Genomic DNA, 19,192 nt, shown 5'->3' with positions numbered 1-19,192 from the left:
TTTTTAAATTTCTGACCAACAAACAATCCGATGTATATCAAGTCATGTCCAAATTCCAATCAAGTTATAAAGTCAAATTGCTTTGAAAAGAAGAAAAAAAGATGCAAATAGTTGACTTTGACCAGTAGTCAAAAAGTAGACTAGCATAACCAATACTTACAAGAGACAAAAGTAGATTAATTCTCTCGGCATAGTTAGTGTTAATCCCAGCATAAAAAAAAGCAAAACCCAAAATTACAAATACAACACAATAGTAAGTGGTTAATGTAGAGATGCCATTTGGTAGACTAAGCAGGAGTTTTCTGACAAACTGCAAAACTTCCAGGATTGATCGTAATGCTCTTCGTACAGTTATCTGTTTTGTAGATTCCCACCAATCTATCTGCTAGCTCAAACATGTTGTTCCTCAAACTGCACACCATGTCACCACATTATTTATATATATTATTAATTAGACCTCAAGAATCAAGAACTGGTTGAACTAGAAGATTGAACTGACCTGATGATAATGAACTGAGCATCTTTAGTCCGGTCTTTCACGTAATGTCCAACGATTGATACGTTTTTGAAGTCTGATGTAAGAAAGAGTCAGGGATCAAACGTTTTGGGAGATGAAAATTGACAATATGAAGGGGATGGAAGAGTTACCGAGAGCAGCGTCGATTTCGTCCATGACGTAAAGTGGAGTAGGCTTGTAGTGATGGAGTGCAAAGACTAGTGCGAGTGAGCTGAGTGTCTGCAAGTAAAAGAGATAGACACGTTTTTATGAGAAACTGGCGATATAAAAGTGTGTTAAGAGATGTTTGTTGAAATGACCTTTTCACCACCCGACAAGTTTGCAATGTTCTTCCAGCTCTTCTTGGGAGGTCTTACACTGAATACCACACCTTCTGAGAAAGGGTCCAGCGAGTCTACCAGCTCCAGCTCTGCATCACCTCCCAGAGTGATCATCTGCAGAATCATGTTTGTATAATTCATCAGAGACAAAGATAAAATCTATAAGATAGGCCAAGCAAAGAAGTATCTTCTAGTTGTAAGATTTGAAAAACTCAGCATTCTTAAGTTTTCTTCTCAGTTCTGGATATCTTCATTATACACCCTATTGTTATTAGCCAAAAGCTTTTGGAGTTGTAAACAATGTTCAAAAGGTAAACTAACCTGATACATTTCTTTGAGCTTTAAGGATATAGTGTTAAACCCTGCCATAAACTCATCCAACCTGAAATGAATTCGTAGTCATCGAAGTGTAGATTGGCTTCATGAAACAAGAGCAGAAGGGAAACAAATATATATACAAAGAAAACTAGAGGTGTGGAATACCTTCTTTTTCTCAATTCATCATACTGCTTCCTTGTGTCATCACGTTCTTGGGTCACAGAGTTAAGTTCGTCTACCCGTCCGTTGTAAAGTTCCACTTTGCTCCGGTACCTTTAAGTAATTACAACAGACAATTAAGAAAGCTAGAGAAACATGAGTCAATCGAAGCAAGAAAGAAACAACAACAAAATTCTTACTCGGCGATTGAGTCAAGATTTGGATTCAACTCTTTCAGCTGAGCCTCCAGTAAGGCAACCATTTCAAGAGCCCTTTTCAGATCACAAGCTTCATTCAAATTATTATCCATCAATGTTGCTTGAAGCTTATCCGGATCAACAAGATCTTTCTGAATTCTGCAATGGAGAATGACGAATTTTAGATGTAAACGAGGTAATCATATAATGAAGGGTTTACCGCACTTACTGTTCCATATGCTTTGTGAATGCAATCTGCAAGTCATTGAGTTTCTTCTTGTAACCCTTCTCTCTCATTTCTAATTCATTGTATTTCTTTTTCATATCTTGGACTTTGAATTCTGCATCTACCTGTATTCGACTAAAGTTTAGATGATGAAAACAACGCAATGAAATATAGACCGAAAGAAAAAGATTTAGTTGTTTGTTACCCTAGATGCCTTCAACTCATCCACAGACTTTTTCAGGTTCTCATAATCGGACTTTGCTCCAGTCAACACGTCTTTGTGCTCATCAATCAACTAAACAAAAAGAAAGGACTGATCTGTGACTGCTATCCAGATAGTATATAGATAACAGGTATAAGAACTGTCAAAACCTGCTGTGTTTTCTTATACGTCTCTTGGATCTCGAATGCTTTCTGCGTTATATCTTTGAAAGTCACATGCAAATTTTCCTTCTCACCCTCTAGCCTCTCTTTTTCTCGAGTAGCCTCTTCAATCCCCTTTGTCAACTTCTTTATCAGTTTCTGGTTTGTTTCTATTTGAACATTACACCGATTGATCTCTGTATTGTTTTTGTCGATATCCTAAACATGTGCAACATAAATTAGGACACACTTAACTGTGAGTTCACTAACAGCATGCTAAGAACAAAAGCAAACTTACAGTCTGAATCTTCTCAACCTTTGCCTTTTGTCCTTTTAATTTTTCACCACCAGCGTTCTCTATGTTGGTTTGCAGCTCCAAAGCCTATAACAAAAAACCTCGTCAGTTTAAAATGCACAAGTTCTATATTACAGGGTATTAAACAAGGAACAACTCCATAGATTTTGCGTTTACTGATCTAAGCTCCCAGGGAAAGATAAGTCAAAAATTTCATAAGCATGGCTGGTTAGACCAAAAACATATTGGAAGAAAAGGGATGTGCCACATTAAAAAAAAAAAAGAATTACTGATGTTACGCACTTTATCCTTCAGCTGTTTAGAACCCTTCTCAAGGTTTTCAATCTCTTTTTCTTCTTTAGAGATTATTTTCTTGAGCTCTTTAAGCCTGTCAATCTCATCTGTCTTTGGTTGAGATGCGGCTTCCAGGGAAGCTAGTTGTTTTTCCAGATAATTATGCTCTGAATTGAGACTTTCAATCTAAATATGAAAGAAAGAAACAATTGATTACATTTAGGGCAACTTGATTACATATCTCAAACGGGAGGGTTATACTCATAAATTCACGGAAGACAGTACCTCTCTTTGGCTTTTCGCCAGTTCCATCTCTAGGCCAGAGACTTCGTTTTCTGCAGCTCGATACTGTCTCACAGCATTTCCAACCTTTTCACGGATGTTGTTTAACATGTCAACAATTTTGGAGAGCTCATTTTCTGCATTAGCAACAGCTTCACCAGACACACCAGTGGCTCGAATAGAGGTTCCCATTCTTCCACCACGTGCCTTGCCTCCCCCTCCACTCATGGTACCAGATTTTTCAAAGAGAGCGCCATCAAGAGCCACGACTCTTCGAAATTCTCTGTTCCCACCATATGCAATACGTGTTGCCTAATAAGCAAGAAAATTGTATCTATTAGGCTCAGCACTGAGTCCAAAGAAACTTTGTATTTTAGGAGGTATTACCCACTTGGGTTTCACTAGATTAGCCGAGCTTAGCTCAATTCATAATTTACTAATGGCAGTAAATAAATTATGTAGCCGAGTCAGTCTTGATGAGCAAACATAATATACCTGATCAAGATCCTTTGCCACAACAGTGTTTCCCAAGGCTGCATAGAATGCAAGTTTCATCCTTTCATCCTTAACTCTGACAAGATCAAAGAGGCGTGGTACATCCTCTGGTGTTTTCACTTTCTCCTTCAGTTTATGTATATGATCTGTTTGTTTTTCCTGCAAAAAAGAATATTGTTGAAGGGTTATTCACTCTTTATTTGCACGAGCAATTACTAGAACCTACTTGGCGAATGAATGTGAAGCTTCAGATTCAGTCCCCTTGAAGATTTACTAAGACCGCTGCCTATTGCATTTCATTTGCTGAATCAAAATCCACCATAACACGCTCCTAACTTCCTAATTAGATATAATAGTTTACTAAGACCAACTCAGGAATCACAATTTTGAGGATCCCTGTATAACGATTCTTCTGTTTAAGTTGGCATTTTTAATAAAATGGCCAGGCAGGTAATTCAAAGCATATAAACAGAAAGTGGTATGCAATACCAATATCATAAATGTTGCAAAGCCAAGATTTCCCTTCCGCAGCAGCTCAACACATGCTTGTGCTGAAGAAGTTGTTTCAACAACAATGTAATCAAGGCCGGCGCACGCAGTTGATATGGCGACATCGTATTTTGCTGCATAGGACAGCCATGTCAGTGATTGTTAGTTTCGCTGTATTTCTTTTAAAATCATTTAGACAAGCAACTGGGGATTTACTTCTAAAATTCATTTATCATTGAAAATATTGTCAATCAAAATTTCACACCTCATACTACAAGGAGAAAATAACAGTCTGCAATATTCAAGGTCAGAGCAATGTTATAGTAGACAATAGACCAATATACTCACCATCAATGGCACCTAAGTCCCCCATCCTTCCATATATTCCTTCAATTTGATTGTTCTCCTTCGCTCTTAAAACTGCCTTCAAAACCTCATTCTGACTCTTCTCAGAATTCATTGCTGATTTGAGCTCAGCAACTTTTTCTCTGGCTGCCTGTTCTTGTGGAACGAGTGTTTCTTGTTCTTTAAGTGATTCCTGCAGAAGTTAAGATGCATACTCTCAGTTTCACCATCTAAGCTGCACAGATTACAGTCATATCTTAATAAAAGTACCTCTTCCACTTTCCGAGCTTCGATTGCTTCCTGTTTCTTCTTCTTTATATCAGCTTTCCAAGAGGTAGTTGCTGCAGCTTTTTCTTTTTTTCTCGTTGATATATCAGAGAGCTGTTTCTGAGCATCTGTGAAGGCTTTCAGAGCAGCTTCATGCTAGAATAACAAAGAGGTAATGTTCAAACAGAAACAAAAAAATTAGTCGTCCAACAGTATTTTGGATTATTCAGCGCGAAAGCAGCTCCAGGAAGCATATAAAGATTTGACTATGGCAAACGAATTCTTTAAAGAAGCAGTGGGATAAGCTAATTAAAAACCTCTCTAGAAATTCTTTTGAAGACGAGCCAAGTTATTTTGACAAGCAAAAGTTCTTGACTCCAAGCAAATCGTTATAACTATATGAGATGTACCTTCTTGCTCAAGAGTTCACTTTCGGATGATGCAACATCAAGCTTTCCCCTGTGCACAATTAGATCTTTTTCCCAAGGTTCTAATTCAGCACGAATTTTTGTAAGCTCAGACCGGTAACCTTCAGTTTCAACTGTAACAAAATTGACAGAAATTATTAACTGAACAAGCTTACTCTTGAGCAAGAAGCTAATCGTTATAGATGGGTACTAGCATGTTTAAGAAGTTGCCAATTCCAAGTACTTTTCACTGTGATGTTGTTAAAGAAGCTGCCAGGGTAACAAGGACATCATTATTTGGGGACTAATATCCTAAAGCATAACACACCTTTAGCTATCGCTTTGATTTCCTCCAATTTCTTCTCCTCATCTAGCAAGACCTTCTGAAGCTTTGGTATGTTTTCCTGAAGTTTCGGTATTAGATTGCTTGAGTCCTCAGACTCCTTTGTCATATCACCGATTTTGGATGAATCCTGCATAAGAACACAGGTAAGGTATATGCACGCCATAAAAAAGTCAACCATCCTTCCAAAACTATTAACCTTCTCAAGTTTATCCTCGAGTTTCTTGATTTTTTGCTTCACATGCTTCAAGTCCTCCCTATGCTTTACGTCCTGCCTTTCAAACTCTTTGAATTTCTCCTTACAGGCTCTAAGTTCATTATCAAGAACCTAATCATTGCAAAGGAAGATAAGGTGATTCACCATTTGTTGAAAGTTAGGAGAGAGAAAAATGAATTTAGCCTCGTCGGCAATAAGCATGAGAGCAGACACATCTTATTGATTTCAGACATACCTCTTGTCTCTTCTTATGTTTTTCATGCACAGACTCAAATTTTTTTAACTCTTCATTACTCTCATCCATTTTCACTCTGTAACAGAAATGTTACGATATTTGTTACAAATGAGTTTATATAATTTCTTTGATATTTTAAAGAAAAATTAGTAGTGCTTACCGCTCATCTTTTAGACTATTTTCCAAATTCTGCAAGCTGTCTCTCTGTTCAGTAATTTTCGCTACAGTATCTTCATATGCCATTTTTGTAGCCTTTTCTTGCCATTTAAGATGTGATAACTCTTTCAGCATGTAAGTCTCTGCCTCATCCTTCAAACCCTGTTCCAAAAGCACATCAGCAACATATACAACAAAACCGGGTCACATACAAGAAGGAAAAACGTCAACAAACCTCTAAGTTGTCTCTTTCTTTCTCCGCTAATTTCACCATTTGCACAACTCCAGACCGGCTTTCATTGAGGGTTTCAAGCCTTAAATTTCAGAGGCAGTTGCAGTTATATTAATAGCATCCAACAAATCAGGAACCACTTACGTCTAAAAGAAACAGTACAAATGCATAGATTACTCACTGCTTATTTAATTCATCTATCTTCTCCACATATTTATTCGTTCCAATTATATCCTCGAGGTATTCAAGAAAACCTTCATCATGGGGACCTTGTGCTTTCGGCTTCATGAGTGATATTTGTTCTACCTCCCCCTGTCAACGTTCAAGAAACAATATTAGAGGGGGAAACAAGTTAATTCAACAAGCTGTTTCTGTAAAGTGAGAACCTGAAGAATCAAGAAACGGTTGTTGTCAAGATCTACTCCTTTCCCCTTGAGTTTTTTGGTAACTTCAGTGAAATTGCTCGACCTCTCATTGATATAATACTTGGAAGAATTATCTCGGAATGCAACCCGAGTAATCATGAAATCGCTTCCAGGAACAGTTTCGTACAATCCATTTTCCTGAGTTAGTTAAAAATAAACAATTCACATTACTAGAAAGCTTAACCAAAGTCTAATAATAGGTAAGCAGACAACAAGTTTTACCAAATCGATAATCTCTTCAAACTGTACAGAAACTCCAGCACTATCCAAGTTCTGGTGATTAGTTGAGTTGTGAATTAGCTCTGAAACTTTGTTCAGCCGCATCTAACACCAAATAAACATAAGAGTTACTCAAACAAAGTTCAGTGACTAAAAGAAAACACAAGAGTAAATCAAGTACCTGCTTGGCTCGTTTCCCAAATACAAAGAGCATTGCATCTATCACATTGCTCTTTCCACTCCCATTAGGTCCAACCACCGCAGAAAAACTCTGAATTTTCAACAATTCAGTAAATCTAATTTTCCGAATCAATAGATTCAAATGAAAATCTTGTAATTCGCAAGAGCAATTCAAACTAGCCAAAAACAGAAATCCGAAAAATATGCTCAAATTCATCTTCAAATTGAAAAAAAAACTGAAATTCGCAAGGGCAATTCAAAAGCGAGAAATTCGAAAACTATACTGTAATTGACATAGAAGCTCAAATTCGAGAAAACCCAAATCTAATCAGCGTAAAATCCTAACCTTGTGGAAAGGACCGACGCGTTGTTCACCAGCATATGATTTGAAGTTTCTCATGACAAGCTCTTTTATGTAAAGTCTCGGAGTTCCAGATTTCCTCTGCTCAGGCTCAGACTCGCCGCCGCCCATTGGCTCATCTTCCTCCATAAATAACTACTCTCCGGTCAACAAAATCTGATTTCAACAACTTTGGAGGAGGAGGTGCGAATTTTGAAATTGAAAGAGAAATGAAAATCGAGGGAGATTCAAACAAGATTGAAAGAGAATGGGAAGAGGCACGGAGAGAGAAAGGGAAAGTTAATTTTAGGTCACAAATGAAAATTTATGGGGGGAATAAATTGCCGCTAATTCTTTCAAATACCATCAACTTTGTGACGTTATTAGTTACCGACGTAGGAAAAAACCAAAAAAATATTTCATTTTTAATTGGACGTTTAATTGTTACTTTGTTTTTTATTGATAAAAAATACCTCATTTAATTAAACTTTTTATTATAATATTTTGTCTTTAAATTTTTGATAGATTCAATCCTCTAATTTAACGGTTGTTATGCAATTAGTAAACATCGTAAAATTTAGACTAAATAAATATATATATATATATATATATAATTGTTTATAATCAAAACAAACAAGATAGTTTCTAGGTATTTTTTCGGATTGTTTATATTCAAAAAAAGAAATATATGACTTATGATTTTATATTCTATTTCTAAAATTAAATTCTCTTCTAAAAAAGCAAACCATGAGATGATGAGTAAATTTTATGTGATAACCTTCACAAACATTTTATAAATAACACATGTAACACTTAATACATATAGAAGATACAAACAAAAATTACAATTTTGATTTTTTTTTCTTTGTTATAAAGATTCAGTGTATATAGTCGTTTAAATATATGTAAAAATGTATAACTCAATGTATTTTCAATTCTATATTATTAATTTTTATTAAAAATTGAAAGGAGGCTGTAAAGGTAGAAAATCAGTCACAATGATTATTTCTTATATTATTCTAAAAATATAATGTCTTACAAAATGTCTTCCAATGTACAACGACAAATAGAATTTTCACAATGAGCTATATTCTTCTTTTTCTCAATACAATGAAATGCACATTGTTGGCAAAAAATAATTTTCATGTCTTCGGGAGAGTGTCCAATATGTTCGTCTGCTGGATCAATATTAGGGCTTAATGCAGGGCCGGAAAACTGAGATTTTCCTTCTGAAATAGATTTTATCATAATATTTGATGCACGTAAAAATAGTTTTTTGAAAACTTATTAAATTAAAATTTAAACTATAATATATATATATATATATATATATATATATATTTTTAATTGAACAAGAATGAGAACTTACATGATGAAACCAAAACTGCAAGAGTTAAAAAGACAAAAATTGTCTTCATTTTCTTTAAAAATTTTAATATTTTAACAAAAAAATATGGAACGTATTTGCTGATCGTTTTGGTTGTGATGTTTTAAAGTTAAGATAGTAGCATCTTTATATGCGCTTTTACTTATGTTTTTTTTTTGTAGGGTACGGTTTTACTTATGTTACATAGTAGTTAATGTTTTATCAAACATATTTTCTTATAAATGATAGTAAAAAAAACTATAAACTTTAATTTACAATTTTTAATTTAAAATACTTCATCTGTTTCACAAAAAATATCGTTTTAAGATTTTTTTGTTTTGTTTAACAAAGATTGTTGTTTTGTGTTTTCGATGCCGTTTTTAAAATCAAATATCTGTTTTATTTCTGTTTTTTCAATTATTAATTAAAAATAAAAAGTGTATTACAATAGGTAAAAGAAATTTTTAGATGTTTTTTTAATTTGTGTTAAAAATTGTAAAATGATACTTTTTGTGAAACATAAGGAGTAGTAACTAAAAACATAATTACTATATTCAGTATACAGTATACTGCATTTACATATAAATTTTGTCTTTTTATTTTCAATTAACTAACATGCGTCCACAAGTGAAAATTGATGAGAGATGAGAAACTGGTCAAATATGAGAGACACCTAGAATAAATGTGGTTTTTAACTATTTTCTTTTCCTCTGAAGTTGCAATATATTGATGGATATATAAAATGACAAAACCAATCTCTCTATTAAATCATCCATTATACACTATACATATGATTACTCAAACTATAGACAAAAATAATTTCATATAGCCATTGACCCTGATTTAATCTATATATTATATGCAATGTCCACCAAAAAAGATATTCAAGTTTTCTTCTAGCAAACTGGTTCATACATACTTCAAACACTGCTATTTGTTTCTTCCTCTGCATTCTCATTCTCCTTGAGCTTAAACGCGCCATCTACATACTCCTCTGTGTCCCATAGAAACGTACCAAACGCCACAGCCTCAAGAAGCAACCTCTTCAGGCTAGAAAACGATGTCACAATGCTCTCTTTGCTGCTTTCCTCAGGACCAAAAAGAGCTAAACTCTGCTTTTCTATCAGGCTTTTTGCTTCATGTGACCTTGGTTTTGCGCATCTCCGCAATATCTTGGGATCGAACTCAGAAATGTAATGCCTCAGTTGCTTAGTGAAACTTCCATGGTGTTGTGATAATGAGCATTCGAGTTGGTGTCTAAGAGAAGCAGATTTTAAAAAGTATCCATATAAGACCGAAGCTGTGTATACTTTACTGAGACGATTCTTATCTATCTCCGTTGTCGCACAATCGTCAGTCAAACTCGAATTCACTCTTAAACTGATGACTGCGTTACTATGTTCTTTGATGAGTTCAAGAACGTCAAAGCTATGGATTGACTCAAGTTCCCAGTCTTTCGAAGGCGAGATCTCGAGTCTTCCGTTGTAAATGCAACTGGGAAGCTTTGGAACAAGAGGCACTCTTATCTCTGAGAATTTGTACAAGATCAACATGTACATTATGTCTTCAATTGCAATTTGGCAATCACTCTCCTTAAGTTGAGCTATCCTTCTGCAAAACATCGATTCAAATACGTTAATCAGTCTCCATATAAAAGCCAGATCATAGAACATAAAACAGAAACAACCATTCCATAGTGATAACCAACACTAATAAACCATTGATTAGCATAATTTCTGGATTCAACCAAAGATTCAAACATTTCTGGATTCTGCAATTTTACAGATTTTGTTTTCTTCTACAACTCGGCGATTCTACAGTGACAACAAACACTTGCGATTGTGATTAAGAAAAGTGGAGGTTAAAAGGAACCTGTGGAGGGAAGCTTCATCGGAACCATAACTAAGGAACATACGAGATAAGGAAGCTTCCTTATCATCAGCGAGCTGTTTAAGCAAATCAGCGACGGCGAAATGAAAGAGCTGCCGTTTTTTCACCAAGACGGAACTTAGAAACCTTCCCTGAGGCGACCGTGGAACTAGAGGCGCGTCGATGCTCTGTCCCGAAGACGCAGCGGAAACCACCACCAACGAATCGTATCGGAACTTACGACGCGAGGGGAGAAAAACGCAATCGCCGCCGCGGTTTTGTTTAACGAAATTGCGGCGCGATGGGGGAAACGGGAGAGATCCGTGGTGGGAGAGAGAGGTGTCCATTGAAAGAGATAAGCAAAAAACGATTGTGAGATTTTTTGGGATTGTGAAGAGATTACAGAGGAGAAGATTGAAGGAAGAGTCAGTGGGAGCAGATTTGGATAAGGTAAGCAAATGGTAAAAAATCTTTTTTGTTTATTGCTTTGTGTGGTTAATGCTGATTTTGTAAGTTGACTAGTAAAGTAAAGCGACGTTTATTTGGGTAATATAAAAACTCTTCAAGGATCACCTTAAAAACTTTTTCATTTTAATAAATTTCTTTGGATATTAATTGTAACATTAAACTATGAAAGTCTTATTGGTTGTAATTTTCTTTGAATTTAGTCGAAATGGCTTTTGGTTTTTCATCAAGCTAGAATTTTCGAATTCAAAAATATGAAGAATCATTTTCTGAGATATAAATTAAAATTTTAGCTTAGTTAGTTAAAAATTAAAAGATTCTTCATTTGTCCCATAATATTATAAGATATTCTAAATAAAATCACAATGGTTAAAAAACCATAAATATTTTTGTTACTAGATATTTGTACCGCAGTCTATATTATTATTAAAAAAAAAAAAAAATTACACTCATCTCATCTTTTAAATAATATGTGACATACTAGAAAAAAAATTAGAATAGAATATGATAATAATAATAGAGATTAACTGTTTTTTTCTATAACTTTAAATAGTGACATAAATCTTCAAATGAGATTGTGTGAGCTTCTCATCTTTGTTTGCTTCCTCTTCTATATTAAACAAAGATATTAAACCGTGAAATTATAAAATAAAACTTTTATTTGTAAAACATTACAGCAACTTAAACTACAATTAGATGCATGCGAAACATTCTAATATAATTAAGAGATAATGTAGTTGTCTTCTTGCTCGTTAAATAACTCTTTGCATACCGGTGTAACCACCATAGTGAACACTCTTGAGTAGATTTAGAAAGAAATGAAATGAAATGAAAACTCTTACCGAAATTTTCAACTTTGCTAGTAGAAATATAAGACTCTAACGTAGTGAAATGATAAAACTCTTAAACCGAAATTTTCAACTTTGCTTGTAGAGATAAAAGATGGGCTTTTACAAAAATGCAGAACCCCACAGGCCTACCTAGGCCCAATAAGATTACCTCTATACACTGAAGAAAAGGAAAAAACTGAAGAGTGAGAACTGAGAAGCGATTATGGCGAGCAAGATGAGTCTCCGTTACTCTCTCTTTTTGATCTTCTTCTCTCTCATTTCACTCCAAGGTTCTCCATTCATCTTTCTTTCTCATTATTGAATGTGCTAAAATCATGATCTCTTTGTTTCCAATCTAATTCCTTGTAATTGGATCTGTTTATAGGTTTTGCCAAGAAGACCGGAGATGTGTCGGAATTGCAGATCGGTGTCAAGGTAATTTTTATATTTTCCGATCAGGAAATGAACGATCTCGTATACTGTTTCTAGCTATAATATTGGTTTATTCATTGTTGTTTTCTGGAATGTGAATTTGGATCTGGTTTTGATTGTGCTGTGTTCTGTTTTGGTTTGTCTTTTGACCATTTGGTTTAGTTGGAGTCTTTTGGATTTGACAAGTGTGATCTTGTCAACAAATTTGTAAGATACTTAGGGTTCTTGATTGGATTCAGAGATAATAAAGAGTTTCTTTTTTTTGCAGTTTAAGCCAAAAACATGTGAAGTTCAGGCTCACAAAGGTGATACGATCAAGGTGCACTATAGGGTAAGTTTTTGCTAGATCTTATAACAAAATTGGGATTCATTATTGTCATGAAGAAATGTTTATTGTTGTTTTTGTTGTTGTGTAACTTAGTGTTGTTATGTGGCAGGGGAAACTTACTGATGGAACTGTATTCGATTCGAGTTTTGAAAGGGGTGATCCGTTTGAGTTTAAATTAGGAAGTGGTCAGGTTATCAAAGGTAGTGACTTGCTTTTGGCTTTTGAGTATCTCTTTTCTTTTAACATTTTCTTAATTCCTTCAATGGTAATTTTCGGTTTTGTTGCAGGTTGGGATCAAGGTTTGCTAGGAGCGTGTGTAGGTGAGAAGAGGAAGTTAAAGATACCTGCTAAACTTGGATATGGAGAACAAGGCTCTCCACCTACTATCCCCGGTATAAATACGCTTCATCAATAAGCTTTTAAAATGTGTATTCATGTTTGTGAAAAAAATACGGGATTTCGACATTATAACTAAAAACAACCTTGCAAACTTCAGGTGGTGCAACACTGATCTTTGACACAGAGCTTATTGCGGTAAATGAAAAACCAGCTGGTGGTGAAGAATACGGAGGGGATGAAGATGATGAGGGATATGGAAATGACGAGCTATGATCCGGTCTCCGTTCTTTAACGATTTTGCTTCAAGAGTTCTCTGGATAATACAAAGAAACCATCTATGGGAGGGTTTTTTCTAGTCTTTTGGCTTTTAGGCGTAAAGACTGCAGATGATTGTTATGGTGATATTTAACATTTTCTTTTCATAATTGGCTCAACTTCAATTAGTTAGCCAAAGCAAATTACACAGTACGGCTTAGCGACCTCAATGGTGATCTATGCGCAGAATGAGAGGGGTCAAGAAAAATCTTAGGCAGTGTCGTCTTACAAAAAAAAAAAGACAACTACAATGGCAAAATACAAAAGTTTACCATCAATGCTTTTGTGAAACTCTTTGCTATTATTTTGACCTCAATCCACCAAATTCTCAATGGTCAGTGGATCAATGATTCTAAACATTGAACACTAAACATATCTACGAAAGCAGAACAAATAAATAAATTTCTTCAACCTTCATTTCTCACAAGATAGAATAATGGCATGAGTTCAGCTGTTGTTATGCTTCACCATTCTTTTTGTATCTGTGTCCCTTCTGGACATTGTTTCAGCTCACTTGAAGATTAAGCCATCTTTACCTCAAATTCCAGATCCGCAAACGGTGAAGGATGTAGAGCCTTGCACCGTTAAAGTAGTGATGGTCTTTGTGTCGGACCTCGAGAAAGAATGTTCTAAGACAACTAGACAAGTAAATTCAAATTTACTTCGAAATACATTCTTTTCTTGAAGGTGAAAATGTATGGCTAATGAAACATTTTATTTACTTCATCTTGCATATGTATAACAGATTAAGAAAGAAATTCAAGAAGAGAAAATGGATGTCATAAATACCTTTAAATTTATGAGAACTGAGGCGGGAAAGATTATAGGTAGCCGCAAGAAAGAGGAGAGCGAAGAATCCATGAAGCTAGCAGCTCAACATCAAAAAGAAATCAAAGAAGGGATCTTGAAATGGAGACGGTTATTACTCGGATCACAAACACAATTGTTGTAAACACAACAAACTCTTTTTCAATGGAAAGTTCTACAAGCGGAAAAGGAAGTTCTAGCGATAATAGCAAAAGCTTTGGTAGCTTCATTAGCGGAGGCGCTTTCACAGACACTACAGGTTCAGGCTCTAACTTAGGCATTCCTGTAGTTCCTGAACTACCGGTAGAAGCTTGCTAGTGCTAGTGGAAGTCCTACGAGCAATCCTTCTGGCAGTGGGGTTTCCTTTACGGACACTACTGGTGGAAGCTCCATTAGTCCTACTGAAAGTGGAAGTGCTGGATCAGCAACTCAGAAAAACGCTATAACATTGACACAAGTTGAGGCTGAGACTTCCAAAGAAGTCATGATATTCATAATAAACCTCGAAAAAAAGTGTCCACCAAAGGAGGAATACGAGGTCTTCTTTGAGAAACTCAAGGGTATAATGGCTGCACGCTCAAAGAATTCTCCCAAAAGCAAAAAAAGTTTCTTCTCTACGATCAAATATGCTGCTGGGAAACTATCTGATGACATGACATTTATGCGGTCAAGAATTGGAACCAAATCAGCAAAGGTACAAAAAAGATACGTCTCTTTCTGTTGTTACTTGCTACATGTTCTTCTAACTCACAATATAGGTGAAGCAGTCCATGGAAACTTACCAAAAAGAAGTGAAGACTATCAAAGAGTTAGAAACCATCCATAGTAGAATAGTAAGTTAGAATAAAGGCAAGAAAGATGGGTATTTGACATGCACAACGGCACAACAAACAGAGATTAAGAAGACAATCACTAAGTGGGAACAAGTCACAACCAAATTCGTTGAGACCGCTATTCAGAGCGAGACATCTACAACTTCTTCCTCTTCTCCCGGCAAGATCAAGTCAACTTGAACTCAAAGGCATAACTATACATAAACTAGTTAGCCACAAATCATAAAAAAAATTGAACCAACCATACGAAATACAGATCAATTAACTAGCTAATAATTTTAGTTTTTGTGTTTATTGTAAATAAAACCACGGCTATAGATATTTCAAAAAGATAAATCGTTTAAGTCTTTATGCTCTTTTTAATTTTTATTAGTCAAGGATGATGAATAGTAAATTGTATAAAATAAAATATTATTTGATTTAGAATAATAAAAAAAAATCTAGTCACAAAAATAATGCTTCTATAATCAAATTTTAAATTTTAAGTATTTAAAATGATTCAAAACTTGTGTGTTTTTAAAAAATTAATTTATTAATTTTAGATTAACGAGACCCGCTCAAAAGAAAAATAAAAAGTGTTCTAACAAATAAAAATAAAAATCACGCTAACAGTCAGTATCTGGAAACATCGGGACACATCTTTAGGCTCAAGGATTCAAATGAAAATCAGAAGTCTCTAGAAAAACCCCAAAACACTCTTTCTTCACTCCCCCTATAAATTCTCATCACAATTTCTCAAACCATCTCATCTCTGCCAACACACTCTCTAGAATTCTCTCGTGATTATCGATTTCACTCTCTTAAATTTGATCAGAAAATGGAAGACGATTTCGACACGCAGAACCAGTTTCCGGAAGAGGAGCCAGAGGAGATGGATATGGATCTCCCCGACAATGACGAAGCTGACTCTGCTCCTTATCTGAAAATCGGCGAGGAAATGGAGATCGGAAAATCAGGATTGAAGAAGAAACTTGTTAAGGAATGTGAAAAATGGGACACGCCTGAGAACGGTGACGAAGTTGAAGGTAATTTGAAATTGCTGAAGTCTGATCTGATGATAATATATGTGTGAATCAGGTTCTCAGATTGTGTTTTCTTTTGCAGTGCATTACACTGGAACTTTGTTAGATGGTACCAAGTTTGATTCGAGCCGTGACAGAGGAACTCCTTTCAAATTTACTCTTGGCCAAGGTACTTTTCTATTTTGCAACAATATTTGTGAGGCCTATGTATTCGGATTTGGATCGGATTTTTTCGGATTCGGATAATATTATAGGATCATATTAAGGCTGTTGTCTTCTTTGAGGCCGGTTTGTGAGAGAAGTTTTGGTTGAGAGTTTGTTTTGATCGATAGTTACTATTTAATTACGGTGTCTTTCGAGTTCTGAATTTTGTTTTGGTTTGGAATGGTCAGGACATGTCATTAAAGGATGGGACTTGGGGATCAAGACAATGAAGAAAGGTGAAAATGCTATTTTCACCATTCCTCCTGAGCTGGCATATGGTGAAACCGGTTCACCGCCGACTATACCTCCGAACGCTACTCTTCAGTTTGATGTGGAGTTGATAGCATGGAGGAGTGTTAAGGATATATGTGGTGATGGTGGTGTGTCTAAGAAAATAATTGTGGAAGGAGAAAAATGGGAGAAGCCAAAAGACCTTGATGAAGTTTACGGTGCGTGTTTTTCGTCTTCCTATGATTTTGGTTTGATTCTTTGTGCTGGAATATAGTCTTGTCGATGTTGTTGGTTCTGATTTGTTTTATGGTTTGGTACCGTGGCAGTCAAGTATGAAGCTCGGCTTGAGGATGGCACCATTGTTGGAAAGTCTGATGGTGTAGAGTTTACTGTCAAGGAGGGTTAGTATTTTTTTTTCTCAACCGGATATTATTAGCTATTCGAGGATCTAAATACTTCTCGTGTAATAGGCCATTTCTGTCCTGCGCTTTCTAAGGCTGTCAAAACCATGAAAAGAGGGGAGAAGGTTCTCCTGACTGTGAAGCCACAATGTGAGTATTTTATTTGGTGTTTGTCCTTATTTAGCGATGAATCAGTGAATTTAGATTGATGTGTGACACTCTGACTTGTACAGATGGATTTGGGGAATTTGGAAGACCAGCTTCTGATGGTCTTCAAGCTGCAATCCCACCAAATGCAACCCTTCAGATTGACCTTGAGTTGGTTTCTTGGAAGACTGTGGTGGAAGTAACTGATGACAGGAAGGTTATTAAGAAAATACTCAAGGAAGGAGAAGGATATGAGCGTCCCAATGAAGGAGCGATTGTCAAATGTTAGCATCTATCTTTAAGGGTCTTATCTGAAGACCTCCTCTACGCTATGGTTAAGCTATGTGATCTGACAACGAGTTTTTTGTTGCAGTGAAGTTGATTGGTAAACTTCAAGATGGAACAACCGTGTTTGTGAAGAAAGGTCATGAAGAAGATGAGGAGCCGTTCGAGTTCAAGATTGATGAAGGTATAATATTCATATATACAGAACTTGGAATATTGTTTCCTTTTTGTATTTGACATTTCACGGCTATGATATTAAATGACAGAGGATTGGTGATCTGTGCAGAACAAGTGATAGAAGGGCTTGAAAAAGCTGTGATGGGCATGAAGAAGGGTGAGGTAGCACTCATCACAATTTCACCGGAATATGCTTTTGGTTCCTCTGAATCAAAACAGGAGCTGGCTGTAATACCGCCAAACTCGACTGTATACTATGAGGTCGAGTTGGTATCTTTCATCAAGGTGAGAGGATTCACTTTCTGAGTGTTGTTTCTTTCTTTATGAAGAAACTTAAGTGTGCTAATGATATCGTCTCTCTTGATGCAGGAGAAAGAGTCTTGGGATATGAACACACAGGAAAGGATAGAAGCTGCAGGCAAGAAGAAAGAAGAAGGCAATGTGTTGTTCAAAGCTGGAAAATACGCAAGAGCTTCAAAGAGATACGAGAGGGTTTGGGATTTGGTCCTAGTATTTGCTAAAGAAACTTATGTTTTTGTTTAGATTTTAACATCAAGTTTTGATTGCAGGGTGTCAAATATATAGAATATGACTCAACTTTCGACGAAGAGGAGAAAAAGAAATCAAAAGATCTCAAGATTGCCTGTAACCTGAATGATGCAGCTTGCAAGCTGAAACTGAAAGATTACAAGGAAGCAGCAAAATTGTCCACAAAGGTAAAAACAAAACATTTCAGTTTCAGTAATTTTGGATATTACAATTGGAGATGAACGACTAAGTAGTGAATGAAACGAATGTGAATAGGTGTTGGAGATGGATAGTAGGAACGTGAAGGCAATGTATAGGAGAGCACATGCCTACTTGGAGACGGCGGATCTTGATCTGGCTGAGCTTGATATCAAGAAAGCTCTCGAAATCGATCCAGACAACAAGTGAGTAATTTTCTATTGGTCCTTTGTTTTTTTCGTTGCGATGTATTCTAATTTCCAACATGGGTATGCACAGGGAGGTGAAGATAGAATATAAGAAGTTGAAGGAGAAGGTGAAAGAGTATAACAAGAAAGATGCTAAGTTTTACAGCAACATGTTGTCGAAAATGCTTGAGCCACACGTAAGTAGTTTCTTAAAAAGGAGAGTTTCAATGGGTAAAAATAGGGAAAGCTTTATTGAGCTGATAATATTCTGGTTTGTATGAACTGTGATTGTGCAGAAAGGAACTCAGAAGGAAGCACAAGCGATGAGTATTGACACCAAGGCATGAGTCTTTGAATCACTTTAGAGAGTCGCATTGATTCCAAAAACTAAATGTGAAAAGTCTACAAATTTCTGTTTTTACTCTTTGTAATCAATCTTGGTGTGTGTTACTGTTTCAGAGTTGTTATAAAACAGACTTGTAATAAACGAGGATCTACTCCAAGTTAATGACCCCAATAGCTTGATATATCATATCTAGTAGTTATGTTCTATCTACCTATTGTTCAAAAACAAAAAAGTTCTATCTACCTAATAATATTTAAATCTAGGTTAATATAGAAACAATATTCAGAATATCTAAAAATGTGTGATCATCATATATATTCAACTTTACATATTCAATAATTATATATATATATATATATATGTTGATTTGATGGATGAAGCTCTAATTAATATGGAAAACCTTTTGTGATGGAATTATATTATATGTGCTAGTTTAATGGTTTTGACCTAGCTATACGGTGACTGCTTGACGGGACTATCAAAATTAGTGTACAAATCCAACGTAAAGTATCTTTGATTCGCATCTTATTTGTTTAAATTTCTATAAATAGGCCGGGTCA

The 19,192-nt window shown here is 35.6% G+C and overlaps 6 protein-coding genes across 7 annotated transcripts; 3 read left to right on the top strand and 3 right to left on the bottom strand.

Moving 5' to 3' along the window:
- Positions 1-36: 36 nt before the first annotated feature.
- SMC3 (structural maintenance of chromosome 3) lies at positions 37-7,651 on the bottom strand. 2 transcript variants are annotated; one of them, NM_001203563.2, is made up of 28 exons: positions 7,328-7,651; positions 6,983-7,072; positions 6,805-6,906; positions 6,544-6,720; positions 6,339-6,469; positions 6,161-6,239; positions 5,930-6,087; positions 5,770-5,845; positions 5,517-5,645; positions 5,303-5,447; positions 4,978-5,108; positions 4,571-4,723; positions 4,304-4,493; positions 3,956-4,089; positions 3,467-3,625; positions 2,975-3,283; positions 2,699-2,875; positions 2,399-2,482; positions 2,110-2,319; positions 1,943-2,032; positions 1,741-1,862; positions 1,515-1,670; positions 1,321-1,428; positions 1,159-1,219; positions 817-951; positions 649-736; positions 500-572; positions 37-411 (listed from the first exon to the last, which is right to left on the bottom strand). In NM_001203563.2, the coding sequence occupies exons 1-28, from the start codon at positions 7,469-7,471 to the stop codon at positions 288-290; spliced, it is 3,735 nt and encodes a 1,244-aa protein (NP_001190492.1). In that variant the 5' UTR covers positions 7,472-7,651; the 3' UTR covers positions 37-287. The 2 variants fall into 2 exon arrangements, with proteins under 2 accessions (NP_001190492.1, NP_199671.1); NM_124236.3 differs by having other exon boundaries at positions 249-411; positions 2,399-2,473; positions 7,328-7,502.
- Positions 7,652-8,356: 705 nt separating this feature from the next.
- On the bottom strand, positions 8,357-8,739 carry AT5G48595 (Defensin-like (DEFL) family protein; the record flags this gene model as incomplete). The annotated part of the gene is made up of 2 exons (NM_001036958.1): positions 8,357-8,604; positions 8,691-8,739. 2 exons carry the CDS (start codon positions 8,737-8,739, stop codon positions 8,357-8,359), a joined length of 297 nt encoding a protein of 98 aa, NP_001032035.1.
- A 647-nt stretch (positions 8,740-9,386) lies between these two features.
- On the bottom strand, positions 9,387-11,099 carry AT5G48590 (phosphoserine aminotransferase, putative (DUF760)). The gene is made up of 2 exons (NM_124235.4): positions 10,560-11,099; positions 9,387-10,298 (listed from the first exon to the last, which is right to left on the bottom strand). Exons 1-2 carry the CDS (start codon positions 10,901-10,903, stop codon positions 9,608-9,610), a joined length of 1,035 nt encoding a protein of 344 aa, NP_199670.1. The 5' UTR covers positions 10,904-11,099; the 3' UTR covers positions 9,387-9,607.
- FKBP15-2 (FK506- and rapamycin-binding protein 15 kD-2) lies at positions 10,667-13,612 on the top strand. The gene is made up of 7 exons (NM_124234.4): positions 10,667-11,006; positions 11,955-12,141; positions 12,237-12,286; positions 12,552-12,614; positions 12,721-12,811; positions 12,899-13,003; positions 13,108-13,612. The coding sequence occupies exons 2-7, from the start codon at positions 12,075-12,077 to the stop codon at positions 13,221-13,223; spliced, it is 492 nt and encodes a 163-aa protein (NP_199669.1). The 5' UTR covers positions 10,667-11,006; positions 11,955-12,074; the 3' UTR covers positions 13,224-13,612.
- A 701-nt stretch (positions 13,613-14,313) lies between these two features.
- Positions 14,314-15,229, top strand: AT5G48575 (mediator of RNA polymerase II transcription subunit-like protein, putative (DUF1216)). Its single transcript, NM_148102.4, has 3 exons — positions 14,314-14,766; positions 14,831-14,953; positions 15,000-15,229. Exons 1-2 carry the CDS (start codon positions 14,557-14,559, stop codon positions 14,912-14,914), a joined length of 294 nt encoding a protein of 97 aa, NP_680407.4. The 5' UTR covers positions 14,314-14,556; the 3' UTR covers positions 14,915-14,953; positions 15,000-15,229.
- A 304-nt stretch (positions 15,230-15,533) lies between these two features.
- AT5G48570 (FKBP-type peptidyl-prolyl cis-trans isomerase family protein) lies at positions 15,534-18,918 on the top strand. The gene is made up of 13 exons (NM_124233.3): positions 15,534-15,930; positions 16,010-16,096; positions 16,320-16,580; positions 16,689-16,763; positions 16,833-16,913; positions 16,997-17,194; positions 17,284-17,379; positions 17,482-17,657; positions 17,742-17,864; positions 17,942-18,088; positions 18,177-18,304; positions 18,378-18,483; positions 18,583-18,918. The coding sequence occupies exons 1-13, from the start codon at positions 15,723-15,725 to the stop codon at positions 18,631-18,633; spliced, it is 1,737 nt and encodes a 578-aa protein (NP_199668.1). The 5' UTR covers positions 15,534-15,722; the 3' UTR covers positions 18,634-18,918.
- The last annotated feature ends 274 nt before the right edge of the window (positions 18,919-19,192 follow it).

The sequence above is a fragment of the Arabidopsis thaliana genome, chromosome 5 (assembly GCF_000001735.4).
Source record: "Arabidopsis thaliana chromosome 5, partial sequence".
In the NCBI taxonomy this organism is placed as follows: Eukaryota; Viridiplantae; Streptophyta; class Magnoliopsida; order Brassicales; family Brassicaceae; genus Arabidopsis; species Arabidopsis thaliana.
The sequence above is the reverse complement of the archived record's forward strand: the minus strand, read 5'-3'. Positions and strand labels throughout refer to the sequence as shown.